The following is a 13,679-nucleotide window of genomic DNA, read 5'->3' on the forward strand; positions in this document are numbered from 1 at the left end:
TTAGGTGGATCTGGTTCGAATCCCAGCACTACCATAACTAGATGCCGCCCCCCTGCCACCTCTGAGCCCCAGTTTTCTCATCTGTGAAATGGGGATAGTAATTGTTCCCGCTTCATAGTGCTGCTGTGAGGGCAGATTGAGATCATGTCTGCAGAGCGGCCAGCGTGGGGAACTGCTGGCCAACAATGCTTCCTGGGGGTCCTGCAGAGAGCATGCTGCTTGGACCCGTGTGAGACCCTGTGCCCTGGTACAGGCCCTGCTTACTGGGGAGGAAACTGAGTCCTGGTTTTGACTTGGCAGTTGTCCAGGCCCACCCCAGGTAGATTCCCATCTCCTAGCTGGACATTCAGTTTTAGGCTCATGCTCTTAGCACATGGGTCTAAGGAATGTCCACGCTGCTCCCACGGGGTCAGGGATGAGGCTCTCCGGCCATCTCACGGTCGGTATTCTGTTTCTTTCAGACAGACAAAAAGGAGATGCGGGACAACTACCTGAAATCTCGTCGCTTTAAGGTGCGCGCTGGCGGGGGGGGCGGGCGAGCTTCTGCCTGGTCTTGGGAGGCAGTGTGTCTGGGGACCCTGGGTGCTGTGGGGCGGGTGTGATGTGGTTCCCACCAGGATCACTCTGGGTGGGCAAACACAGGCTTGTTGGTGGAGTGCTCTGTGCCCCCTCCTGGGGCATTCTGACTGCGCTTTTCCCCTGAAGGTAGAGACCTGTCATTCCCCGAACCCCCAACCCCTGGGGCGGCCCATTTCATACACTGTGGTGTCCCACTGGGATTTCAGATGGACATGCTCTGCCTCCTGCCCTTGGACTTCCTGTATTTGAAGTTTGGCGTGAATCCCCTCCTGCGCTTGCCCCGCTGTTTGAAGGTAGGCTTCCCACCGGAGACCTCGGCTCCCCCAGGCTCTGCACTGGCCCTGCCATTTGAGCTCTGCCCTGAGCAGCTGAGCAGCACTGGGGAGCAGGGAGGGTGGGGGGCGCTTCAGGGTGTGTGGGGGGGAGGGGGGATGGGAAGTTCCCTAAAAGTGTTAGCGCTTCTCACTTGTGCTGTGTGTTAGGTATTATTCCCAAAGCTTTACGAGTACTTACTCCTCGACCCTGTGAGATGAGTGTTTAGTACCAGCATTTTACCAGAGGCTCAGTAACTTGCCCTAGGTCACACAGGTCGGAAGGAATGGAGTCCGGATTTGAACCCAGGCAGCCTGCCTCCACTGTCTATGCTTGCATTAATTATAGAAACAACAGGGGGACTTCTGCTTTTATGATGGTGTGCATCTGAAAGATGGGGACACTGAGGCTTGGAAAGCTTGGGTCACTTGCTCAAGGTTACAGGAGCCAGGAAGTACCCAGGAGAGATTTGGATGTGCAGCCCAATACGTGTTTCTTCTTTTAATTTTTTAAAAGATTTTATTTATCTATTTGAAAGAGAGAGAGAGAGAGAGAGAGAGAGAGAGAGAGAACACAAGTAGGGAGGTGGGGGAGAGAGAGAAGCAGGCTCCCAAATGGATTTTTCTGGCAGATCAATTAAATTCATCTCTCTCCTTACGCGATACTGTTGCCTCTTCTCCAAAACGCTAATGAGGGAATTCACAAAAAGAGGCAAACACAATACCCTGAATAACTTGGAGAAACAGGACAGAGGAAAATAGGAAGCAGGCAAGGACCCTGAAGAGAAGACAGCACATCGTGTTGGAATTGAGCGCAGATCCTACCGCTGGGCTCCCCGGCTGCCCAAGAGGCAGGGCGAGCCTGGAAGCAGCACCGGTCTTATCCGACATGTGCCAGCCCCCTGGGGGCCACAGAGGTAGGTTTCTTTAGAGCCAAAGAGCAGAGCAAGCCGAGGTTTACTCCCCACATAGTGGTGGGATCCACGTCTGGGTTCACGTGGTGGTGGTGAGCGTGTGTGACTCATGTGTCTGATGTTTAGCACGACCCCAGGACAAAATTCTGAGCCTAAGGGGAGAGAGATCCAAGACCCCAGCCCCAAGCATCCCCCCCCCCCCCCCCGCCAAACTCTGGGGGGACTTTAGAATGACTGCCTGGAGGATGACCAGTGCATGGCTCAGGGCATTTCCCTCACCGTTGTTCTCAAATGTCAAGCAATACATGTGCCAGGTGTTGCTGTTATGAGTATGCTCTGGGCTCAAATCCTGCCTCTGTCACTTAGCAGCTGTGTACTCTGGGCAGGTGACTCAGCTTCACGAAGTGCCAATTTCCTCTCTGTAAAAGGAGCATGATACCACATAGCTCACGTGTAAATAAGTAAGGAGGCCATGTATAAAAAGCAGAGGTGTTCGTGAAGAAGAGCAGTCACTACTATAATTGTATTATTATAAACAAGCCTTTGAAGGATCTAGGTGAGGGGTGGTAGGGATGATGTTTCTTTGTAAAATGGTTTCTTTTATAAATAGACGTTGAAAACAGGGTCCTAAACCTGAGATGCATGTCCCCCTGAAGATGTCACGATGGGCTTCGGATGGTCTCGGAGCCCCCCTGACACAAATGCAAACTGTGAGAACAGGATGGGATGTAATTGCTGTGGGAAGAGGGGGGTCACAGTTTCCAGCGGATTGGTAAATGGGGTTCCTGGCCACCACCCATGGGAGGGCTAAGGACCTCTGATTTGTGAGTGTCACTGCCCAGCCTCCTGGGGGGGCGCTGCAGAGAGAGGCCTCCGTTCTGGGGAGCAGGCTGGAGAGGGGAGGGTAGCACACCCCCCATGGACGGCGGGCTGTCCTCATGCTTTGCTCTTCTTCCCAGTACATGGCCTTCTTCGAATTTAACAGCCGCCTGGAATCCATCCTCAGCAAAGCCTATGTTTACAGGTGAGACACACACGCACACACACGTGCGTGTACACTGGCCGTTTGCAGCAACAACGGAGCAAGGCACTCTCTACTCATATTTCTTCCCCTTTCAAGCTCCCCTGGCCCTGCAGGCCCCAGTGCTACCGGAAGCCAGGCCTCTTCCTGGCCCTTCTCTAAAGGGATGTTTGTTTTTTTAGAGAACCAAGAATGTCCCATTTCCCCCAATTGTGAGGAGAGCGCACAGAGGTTCCTATGTACAGCTCGCCACTGTTTCCAGGGAGCCGGGCCTCATTTTGATCTCAGCTCAGGGAACTGGGTGCCTCAACCTGGCTCGAACATAGGGGGGCTGTGTGTAAGGACGGCGGGCCAACTCTCGTCGGGGGCACTAGACCAGCCGGCCACACTCAGGGACAAAGCTCCTCCACGTTGCTCTCGAGTGGCGCTTCTCTGCACACATCTGTCCCTTCTCTGGCCCTCTCCAAGGATACACACCCTCTGTCCTTCCTGCCCCCAGAACCATCTGCACATGGAACTCAGGGCCATTCCAGCCCCTGGCCTTGACGATTTGCCATTCACAGGCCACCATCCCTAACTGTCCAAGTCTCAAAACAGCATCCAGTTGGCCCAGTCTGGCCACCGGCTGGTTCCCATCAGCCAGGTGTCCATCCTGCCAGGCCGAGGGACAGGGCCATGAAGCTCCAGCAGGGAGATGTCTGAGGCAGGTGTCAGAGGAGGTGAAGGTGGGCTTGTTTCCCACAGTCCCCCTGGGTGACAGATCATGGCCACCCTTCCCGTTGCTGTGGTCACACCTTTCCTTCTCCCGCAGGGTCATCAGGACCACGGCCTACCTGCTCTACAGTCTGCATGTCAACTCCTGTCTGTATTACTGGGCATCTGCCTATCAGGGCCTCGGCTCCACTCACTGGGTTTACGATGGTGTGGGAAACAGGTGAGCCAGTCACCCTCCTGGGGCTCTAATCCACAGAGAGTCCTGGAAAGAGGTCCCATTGCTGCCATGAGAAAGTATGAGGACCATGTGTCTGTGTCCTCACTGAGCTCACGTTTCCTGAGCACCTGCCACGTGCTAGGCAGAGGGAGGCACAGAAAGAAACTAGACCTGCTAGAAAGATCCTTTCAGCCTCCTAAAGCCTAGTAGAGTTGGCAAATTCACCTCACGTGTGCGTCTACTTCTCTACTCCATGGACACAGCCAAGTGGGAAGGAGGCCAAAGCACACTTCTCAACATAGCTCCCTGGGCGTCGCTAGCCACGCGGGAGCTGGCAAACAAGGTGAAGCCTGCTTGCCAGACCAGAGAGCTGCCATACGTTGTGGGACGTGTTCAAATAATGACGATGTCAAGGTACTTCTACTAACCCGAGCAGCGAGCCCTTACAGCAGAGAATGCTTATTCTGTACCAGCCCTGGTTTAAGTACTTAGCAAAGTAACTCATTGAATCCTTCTAGGAATCACATGAGATAGGTACATCATTCCCATCTTACAGATGAGAAATGACTAACCAAGGTCGCACAGTTCATTCATAAGTTCCAGAGCTGGGATTTGAACCTGGGCAGTGTGTCTGCAGTCTTAACCAGCGCACCATCTGCCTGGTGCCAGAGAAGCATGGGGAACGTGGCACAGGACGGTCAGTTCCCAAAAGCTGCATTTGATTTTGGCCTTGGTAGGTGGAGGGAAGGGGCAGAGAAGCCTTGGGGGAGGGAGCAGCGGAACAAAGGTGCAGAGTTGCAAAATGGTGGAGTCAGGGCTCTGGGAGCCCTCTTGTGTGGTGGCAGGGGCTACCCAATATCATGGCCACTAGCCACCAGGGGCCACCAAATATTTAAAACGCAGCGTGACTAAGATGTGAAATACACACGGGTTCAGAAGATATGAAGAAACACGTCAACTGCCTTATTACTAATGCCCAAAACTTTGGTTATGCATTGAAATGATATTCATTTTGATATTTTGGGTCACTAAAAAATGTTATTGAAATTAATTTCACCTGTTTCATTTTACTTTGAGGAAATGTAGCAGCTGGAAAAAGTTTTAAATTCGGTATGTGGGTCTCATCATATTTTAATGGGATAGTGTGGTTCTGAGCCATGGGGACCCCAGTATGGGGTTCTTCTTTGCAGTTCTTCATTTCATATATATTTATTCTGATTATTAAAGAAAGATCAGGAACATTCTTTATTTCTTGCATTCTAAGATGTAGTCCATCCTGTGATGCATTTTTGAGTCAATACAGCTTTTTGCAAAAAAAAAAAAAAAAATTACAACAAATGTACCCATAGATTTTAAGAGACATCCCAGTTTTAGAAATGTGAAAATGTGGAAAAATATGTCACCCACAGGGATATAGAATAACATAATATCATGCATATCTGTCCATCATTAATTTTTTTTAAACCACAATAGTAATATCCCTGCCGTGCAGAGAGGCCAGTGTTTCTTTGACTATGCCCTCATCGCTGGGCTCTGGAGGTATGCCTCCAGTTCTTCTGTCTGACCCGGGATGCTGCAGTGAGCATCTTTGTCCTCTGACCTGAGTGTTTCCTCATAATAAATTCCTGAAGGGGGATGGCACGGCCAAGGATATGAACATTTCTAAGATTAAAAAATATATATATTATTTTTGTAGTTAGTACACTATGTTTTTTAGAGCGGTTCCAGGTTTAACAGAAGAGCCGATGGGGAAGTACAGGGAGTTCCTGTATGCGGCCACATTTGTAATGGTCAGATGGATGCGGAGAGCTACCCGGGCTACCCTCTCACCTCTTGCCTCAAAACCTTGGAAGCAGGAAGATGACAGGGCCCAGGGGGATCTCAGAAAGATGACTCTGCTGATGATGGTTGAGGGGAGGATGGACCAACAAGATAGGCAGGAAGCCCAGGGACCTGATAGGAGGAGCAACAAAAGGCCCTGACAAAGGGTTGGTATGATCAGGGGGAGGGAGGGCCATGTGGGAAGGTAAGCAGGAACACTTGGAGTCCAGATCAGGGGTGTGAGCCTGGAGAGCCTGGGCACAGACTTTAAGAGTCCAGGGAAGGGAAGAACAGAAGCTATTCGTTAAAACTTGTTCTGTGACCTTGGTGGAGGCCCCTCCCTTCCTGAGACTCAGTTTCTCTTCTACAACTTGAAGATGGTGTTACATTCAGATTTCTTCTTTTTAAAAAAGACTTTATTTATTTATTCATGAGAGACACACACACAGAGAGAGAGAGAGAGAGAGAGAGAGGCAGAGACACAGGCAGAGGGAGAAGCAGGCTCCATGCAGGGAGCCTGATACAGGACTCGATCCCAGGACCCGGGGATCACGACCTGAGCCAAAGGCAGGCGCTGCACCACTGAGCCACCCAGGCGTCCCTACATTGAGATTTCTTGTGGGGAATGATAAACTAATGTGTGCAGCATGTCCAGGTCATGCCTGGACAGGAGTCAGTGGCCATTTTCTAGCTACAGTCATTCTTACAGGGAAGCCGGCATACCAGGAGAGAGGTTCCTAACCCGGGATCCAGACTCGTAGAGGGTGACCCCACCACCACCCTCCTGGAAATTGGAGCTAAATTTTGAGGACATGCTGGCTTCCTGAAGGAGAAGGTTGCTAGCTTTCCTTAGATTCACAAAGGGGTTTGTGCTCCAACAAGCTAAAAACCTAGGTCCCAGGATTGAGCCTGGCACACCTATCATGGGCAGGCCTGGGATGGAATGGCAAGCAGAGAAGGGGAAGACAGGGGACAGCTATCAGGGACTTCCTCCTGCAGGGACCTTAGAAGGGACACTCTGTCTTGGCAGCACTACCTTTCTCTGAACAAAATCCTACAGGGAACCCCCAATATGTGCAAAAAAGCACAAATGGTGAAGGATCCCTCCAAAAGTCCAATATCATGGGTAAATTACTTTCAAAGTAGTGACTGTTTGTTGAGTGTCTGCTCTGGCCCAGGGGCTTGAGGACCCAAGCTCACACCTATGGGGGTCTCCCATCCTGCTCTGCTTCTGCCTGGCCTGGAGCACGCAGGGGTCCCCACAGGCCCAGTAGCAGGGAAGATGCCAGGACTTCAAGACCCTGAGACGGGCCACGCCAGTAGAAGTTTCCTCCAACCAGAAAGCGTTTGGGGAGAGGCTTGGGGACCTTGCTCCCACGCCTTTCTGTTGGTGGCCTAGGGGCACTCCCTGAGCTCCCAGACAGGTGCTCCCCTCATTCTCTGCTTAAGGCTGCTTTGCACGCCCTCTGGTGGCCGGGGGACGGTATGACCGGGGCTTTACTGGGGAGACCCTTGCTCTGAGACGTCTAGTACCAGGGCGGAAGGAGGAGCAGGGTCGCCCAGGGTTACCCAGCACCCCACCCCAGGCCTCCCAGCTCGTAGTCAGAGGCGGAGACCCCTCCAACATAACTCCCCAGTAACCTCTGCTCCCTTTCAGGGCTCCCTCCCAGGGCTCTTTGCACGATTTCGTGCTGTCCATTAGATGGTGAGCTGCTTGAGGACACAGGCGGGTCTGCTGTTCCCTACAGCGGTTGGGCGTGTGGCCGGTGCCAGCGACAGAGAAAGCTCTGGTAGCGGACGTTTACTGAGAGCTCATCATGTCCCGGGAGCTCTTCTAGCACCTCATTTTTTCCTCACGGTCCCCCTGTGAAGGATGTTCTATTGCCATGTCCATTTTATTTTATTTTATTTATTTGTTTTTTAAAACTGTTTCTTTTTTTTTAATTTTTATTTATTTATGATAGTCACAGAGAGAGAGAGAGAGGCAGAGACATAGGCAGTGGGAGAAGCAGGCTCCATGCTCCAGGAGCCCGACATGTGATTCGATCCCGGGTCTCCAGGATCACGCCCTGGGCCAAAGGCAGGCGCTAAACCGCTGCGCCACCCAGGGATCCCTGCCATGTCCATTTTAGGAGAAAGAAGCCAAGGCTTGCTGAGATTAATAATTTGTCCATGTTAATGCAGCTAGGAAGTGGTGGAGCTGGGTTTGAGCCCAGGCAGTCCCACCCAGAGCCCATGTTCTGACCACAGCTCTGCAAAAATAGCTGGTGAACAGAGCGCCAGGGGGGAACCCAATTGGGGTCATCATCAGACTGGGTGATCTTTGCCAGCCAGATGATGGTCTTGGTTTTGGTGCTGAGCAGGGACCTCAGAAGTGTGGGTGTATCAGGACGCTGGAGGTGGGGCAGGCTCTGGACACCTCCTGCACGCCCAGGGAGGAAGACAGGACAGCTGGGCTTGTCCTGTCCTTGAGCCTTGCTCACCTCACCCATTGGAAGGGCACAGCCTGAAGGTGTGAACAGATGTATGAAGGACTCTTACTTCTCTGTGATAATGAGATAAACTTGGGGCATCTCCTATGCCTTCTACCACCCAGTAGGACCCTATCACCCAGACCTCCCTTCCTAGGTTCATGCACTTGTGTAGAGGTGTTACTAACAGTGGGTGAAGCTCCGAGAAGCAGATGACAGCCTGAATTCTAATCCCAGCTCTGTACCTGGCCAGCTGGTGACCATGACCGTTTCCTTTGCCTTCTGGGACCTCAGTTTCCCTATCTGGAAAAGGAGTGGGAAAAGCAGAGTGTCAGAAAAGGTAGTCCTGATATGTCTTTCAAGTGCAAAGTCGCTCTTGCTTTCCATGAACCAATGTGGCGGGATGGCAAAGGGAAGTTAGTGGACATTGAAAGAATATAGAGGGAGCCCAGACGTCAGGAGTCAGAAGACCCTGGTCTATCCTCCTGCCAAGTCTTTCTAACAATCTCCTGGAGCCTCAGTTTCCACATCTGTATATGGAGTTGACAACAAGCCTCTGCATCTATGAGCACGCTCGGCAAACCGCAGGGCTCTGTGGGTGTGAAGCTGTTTTCCTTGTACTTAGAAATAAAGCGTTTGCATCTTGCACAGCTGTCAGAGCCAGGCCACCCAGGCTCAGCAGGGTGGGGCCTTTGCTGACCGAGGTCCCCTTCCTCTTCTCTCTCTAGTTACATTCGCTGTTACTACTGGGCTGTGAAGACCCTCATCACCATTGGTGGGCTGCCTGACCCCAGAACGCTCTTTGAAATTGTCTTCCAGGGGCTGAACTATTTCACGGGTGTCTTTGCTTTCTCTGTGATGATCGGACAGGTAGCTGGGTCACCAGTCTGGCTTGCCACCCACCCGTCTGCCAGGGCCCCTCCCACTACTGCCAGAAATGTCACCATCTGTGGCCATTCCTTTTGGACTAAGTCTGGGAAAGAGCACGAGTCCTAGACTCAGGAGCCTGGAGCTCTGGGACCTGTTGGGTGAAAGGGGTGGGGGTGGGGGTCTAGGTCCCAATCTTCTCTACCGTTGCTTCCATTGGAAAGGTCGGTCCCTTTGGGTTATCTTTGCGGAGCTGGGCTGAATGGCTGTCTGCAAAGCCTGGGGATTTGGACTGCTCCCTCGGAGAGAAACCCCTGGGGGTGTCTAATGTGCAGGGGGAGGGCTCCATCTCATATTCTATTCAGTGCAGAAAGCCAGAGTCAGGCGGCCTCAGAATTGGGTCCTGCCCAAGCAGTAGTACATCAGGTTCACATTTCTTCCCTGAGGTCAAAGTGGCTTTAGGCACCAAGGGGCCAGGTGGGACCAGAAGCAGCCCAGCCCAGCGAGGCCTTTCCTCCTGGTGGGGCTCCAGGGCCTGAGGCTGCTCAGGGGGTCAGCAGCCTCGCTCCTGCCTACCCCTGTCGGCAGCCTCCCTCCCTCCTGATCCCCCTTCCTCGAGCGCCCCTCGTCTGTGTAGAGTAAACGTGCTCATGATGCACAGCCCCAAAGCCCCACTCTGACCCTCGACTCTTTCACTTTGCCCCTAGATGAGAGACGTGGTGGGGGCCGCCACCGCCGGGCAGACCTACTACCGCAGCTGCATGGACAGCACAGTGAAGTACATGAATTTCTACAAGATCCCCAGGTCCGTGCAGAACCGTGTCAAGACCTGGTACGAGTACACCTGGCAGTCCCAAGGCATGCTGGGTAAGATGGGTGCTCTGGGTGCCACCAGCTATCCCCCGGCCACCTCCTCCTGGGCCCCTGCCTTCCTGGCCCCTGCCTCTGCCCTGTGTCCCTGAGGTCCTGAGCACTGGGGCCTCTTGGCTGTGGCCCCAACATTTTCAAGTGAGGGGGGCCTAAGGGAGGCCCATGAGGTACCCCCAACTGGGCTGTCAGGAGACCCCTGAAGACTTGAGGTGCCCTGCCCCCCATCACCTCTGAGATGCGTCCCCATCAGAGATGGAAGTACAGTAGGAATCGGGGCAGGGGGAAGGCCCCTCTCTTTCTCTTCCATATACATGCACACATACACATATTTTTTGCTAGGTTTTTTGATGTTATGCTTTGCTTCTGAGATTCTTTGGCCACAATGATGCCTTTAATTCACCACCGTTTCTGCTTTCTTGCCAATGATAGGGTGGGCTCAGTGACCCTTGTGAAGTGGGGGAAACTTACCTGTACGTTGTTTTCTTTCTTTTTTTTTCTCTTTTAAGATTTTATGTATTTATTCATGAAAGAGACTTAGAGAGGCAGAGACACAGGCAGAGGGAGAAGCAGGCTCCATGCAGGGAGCCACATGTGGGACCCGATCCCGGAACCCCGGGATCACACCACTCCACCACTGAGCCACCCGGGTGCCCCTGTACATTGTTTTTAAATGTAGTGAAGTTTTCGTGAATTCTAATCAAATTCTTAATTAAATTTGAATGTGCTACTTATACATTAATTAAGTCACACATTTTCTCCCCAGTCGTTTTTTTTAAATCTTGGGGCGCTAGTAATTTAGTTTTCAGAGATTAGACATCATTTTGAAAGCCCCTGAGAAGCCAGTGGGCCACTGGCACTGTGCCTTAGAACCCCCTCAACTGTCTCAGCTGATTCAGGGCCCCGCTGCTTCCACGCGCTTCCCTCTCTGAAGAAGCCACACTTCAGCGCCCAATCTCCTGAGCCGAGCCGAGGGGTTGTCAAATCTGTGGACAGTGAGTGGTCGAGCCTTCGCCGCTATCTGCTGCTATTGCACTCAGTCTGTAAAGACATGTTGCCGTCCATTGCCTCATTCTGTCCCAGTGACAGCCCTGTGACATCTGAACCATTGCCCTCTTCCACACGAAGGGGCCACAGGAGAGGGCCAGGGTCGTGCAGATCCACACTTGAGCCCATAAATAATGGTGGTGCAGCGGGAGGGGCGTCGGGATCGAGGTCAGGCAGTGCATTTCCTGTCCCTGGCCTCGACATTCATTCTGTGCCAGGCGCTCTGCTGGGAGGGGCGGACCCCATCATGGGCAAAACGCTCTCGGCCCCTGCTCTCCTGGGACGGGCCCAGGACCCCACAACCGGGGTGGGGGGCTGATGCCATTTCCCCTGGGCTGCGTGGCTGTGGGCAAGTCACTGCCCTCCTGAGCCTCCCTTTCTTGCAAAGTGGGGATTATAGTAGTGGGGACCTCTCGGGTTGTTGGGAAGATTTACTAAAACCACCTTTGTAAAGCTCTCTGTAAAAAAGTGTTCCATATACTTCAGTTCTCGGGCTGGTGGGAAGAAACCATTGCAATGAGGGGTGTGATCACTGCTACAGCACAGAGACTGCTAAACAGAATGTCTGGGCATGGGGATCTCCAGGGAAGGCTTCTTGGAGGAGGTGACGTTAGTCCTGGGGTCTGAAGAATGAGTAGAAGTTAACCAGGGAAGGACATGAGGGTGTTCCCTGCACAGGGAATAGCATCTGAACAACCCAGAGAGGGGACTCTCCCTGTATAGCGTGGTCCCGGGGGGGCAGAGGAATGGTGTGGCCAGGGCCCCGTGGGAGGGTGGGGCAGAGGCCTGGATGTGCCTCTGACACTTGCCAGGGTCTCCTTTCCAGACGAGTCAGAACTGATGGTGCAGCTTCCAGACAAGATGCGGTTGGACCTCGCCATCGACGTGAACTATAACATTGTCAGCAAAGTGGCTCTCTTCCAGGTATGGCCCCCCCAGGACCCCCATCCCCGGGCTTCCGGGAAGGCCCCGAGGCCACATCGTCCCCTAAACAGGCATTCTTTTACCCTCTTCTTGGGGACAGGGCTGTGACCGGCAGTTGATCTTTGACATGCTGAAGAGGCTTCGTTCTGTCGTCTATCTGCCCAACGACTACGTGTGCAAGAAGGTGAGTGGCCCGAGGCAGCTGCACGACAGTCTGGGATTTACGGTGCACCTGCCTGCTGGGAGCTGGGCTGAAGGGGGTGCCTTTGGAGGCCTGGGAGTGTTGGCAAGCCCAGGGAGAGCGGCATCCCTGGGGAGGGAGAGCTGACCCCAGGGCTCTCGGGTTGTTTGGCATGAGGTGGCTTTGTCTGGCTCCAGGCCTTGAACCCAGGTGTGCCTCAGGCTCTGCTCAGGACACAGGACCAGGGGCACTGGGATGAGGAACCCCGCTTTCCAGAAAAGGAAAGTAAGGGGCCGAGCAGGAGGTTGGGCCTTGACCCTATAGATGGAGCTGCTTCCAGGGTCTTGGTCTTCCTATCAGGAAAATGGGGCTGGGGTAGGTTGGAGGTTGCAAACTGGTGGCCTTCATATAGGAACCAGCCCATACATTGTTTTGTGGTTTGGGGTGTGGGGTTTTTCCCCCTAATTAAAAAAAAAATTATTTATTTATTTATTTGATGCAGAGAGAGAGAGCCCAAGTAGGCAGAGAGACAGGCAGAGGGAGAGGGAGAAGCAGGCTGGATGCAGGGCTGGATCCCAGGCTCCCCTTTTTTCCTAATCTTAAAAAAAAAAAATGTTGGATCAGTTCCCAACCTTTAAAAAATTTGAAGGTCTTACATAAAAATCTAGACTTCTGGCTGAAAACTGAGCTCCACTGTCCCAAATAGCAAGAGTCTACTGGAGTGAAGAAGGGGTTGCTCCTGAGGGCGGGACATCACCCTCTCTCCTGATTCCACAGGCCCCAGCCCTCCCCACTGCCCTCTACCAGGCTCCCTTCATTCCTTAAACTGCCCATCAGATCCTAGAACACATTTGGATTTGAACCTGGGGCTACACAGTGTTGAGGCCCTTTCTGCTCCCATTCCCTGGGATACACGGTGAGACCAAGGTCACCTGTGAGTGGGTGGTTAGGGTGGAAAGGCAAGAACTCAGATTTCAGCTCCCCTGTTACAGAGCTCTTCAGGCTGGGTGTGTGTACAGGGGTGAACAAAACACCCAAGCAACCCCTCTGAGACACAGGAAACCCCAGCCCAAGAAGGCCCCCATGCCAAAGTTGTATGCTGTACAGTAGTGAAGTTTCCGGAAGCAGAGAGCCGTGGGGACTGAGGAGAGATGGTTGAGAACTTAGAGCTGCAGCCCTAGAGGCCAAGAGGGGTTTGGGTGATTTGTCTGACACCAGGGCTACTTCCTAGCTGTGCCCCTTGGGGCAGTGGCTTGCCCTCTCTGAGTCTCTCGCTTCTCATGGGTAAAGTAGGGATGTTGCTGGTACTCCCTCCTGGGGTGGTTGTGAAAATTGAATAAGCTGTGCCTACAGAGTTTGGCACCGTGCTGGCAGAGTCGGTGCCACTGCCGCTGTTACTATCCTTGGGTAATGTAGAACTTGCTGGCAAAGGAGCAAGACCGAACCAGGTGGTTGGAGTTGGCCGGGGAGAGCACTTGATGAGCAAGTGGGAATGGCGCCCTCTGCTGTCCAGTTTTGCGCTGCGCTGATCTTGCTGAGATTGGCACCCCCCTCCCCGCACCTGTCGCCTCCCACCATTGATTGCCCACCCCAGGGCGGTTAATGAGGCGAGGGTGAGCTCTTTAGACCCTTCAGCCCTGTGTCAAATTGGACGAAGAACAGGGACATGAAACTTTTTTCCTGTTGAGAAGCTCATGCACGTGTGAGACGCCCAGGAAACGTTTGTCGAATGAGTACAAAGTGTA

The 13,679-nt window shown here is 52.9% G+C and overlaps 1 protein-coding gene across 1 annotated transcript in view; it reads left to right on the top strand.

Moving 5' to 3' along the window:
- The window catches only part of CNGB1 (cyclic nucleotide gated channel subunit beta 1), a 64,728-nt gene that overhangs the window by 37,045 nt on the left and 14,004 nt on the right, over positions 1–13,679 (top strand). Inside the window, exons 22-29 of the mRNA XM_049103977.1 lie at positions 462–512; positions 786–872; positions 2,764–2,828; positions 3,637–3,759; positions 8,777–8,918; positions 9,623–9,782; positions 11,656–11,753; positions 11,854–11,937. Coding sequence (XP_048959934.1) covers positions 462–512; positions 786–872; positions 2,764–2,828; positions 3,637–3,759; positions 8,777–8,918; positions 9,623–9,782; positions 11,656–11,753; positions 11,854–11,937 — 810 coding nt within the window. The remainder of the gene's footprint in view (positions 1–461; positions 513–785; positions 873–2,763; positions 2,829–3,636; positions 3,760–8,776; positions 8,919–9,622; positions 9,783–11,655; positions 11,754–11,853; positions 11,938–13,679) is intronic.

Source organism: Canis lupus, chromosome 2, assembly GCF_003254725.2.
Source record: "Canis lupus dingo isolate Sandy chromosome 2, ASM325472v2, whole genome shotgun sequence".
NCBI lineage: Eukaryota > Metazoa > Chordata > Mammalia > Carnivora > Canidae > Canis > Canis lupus.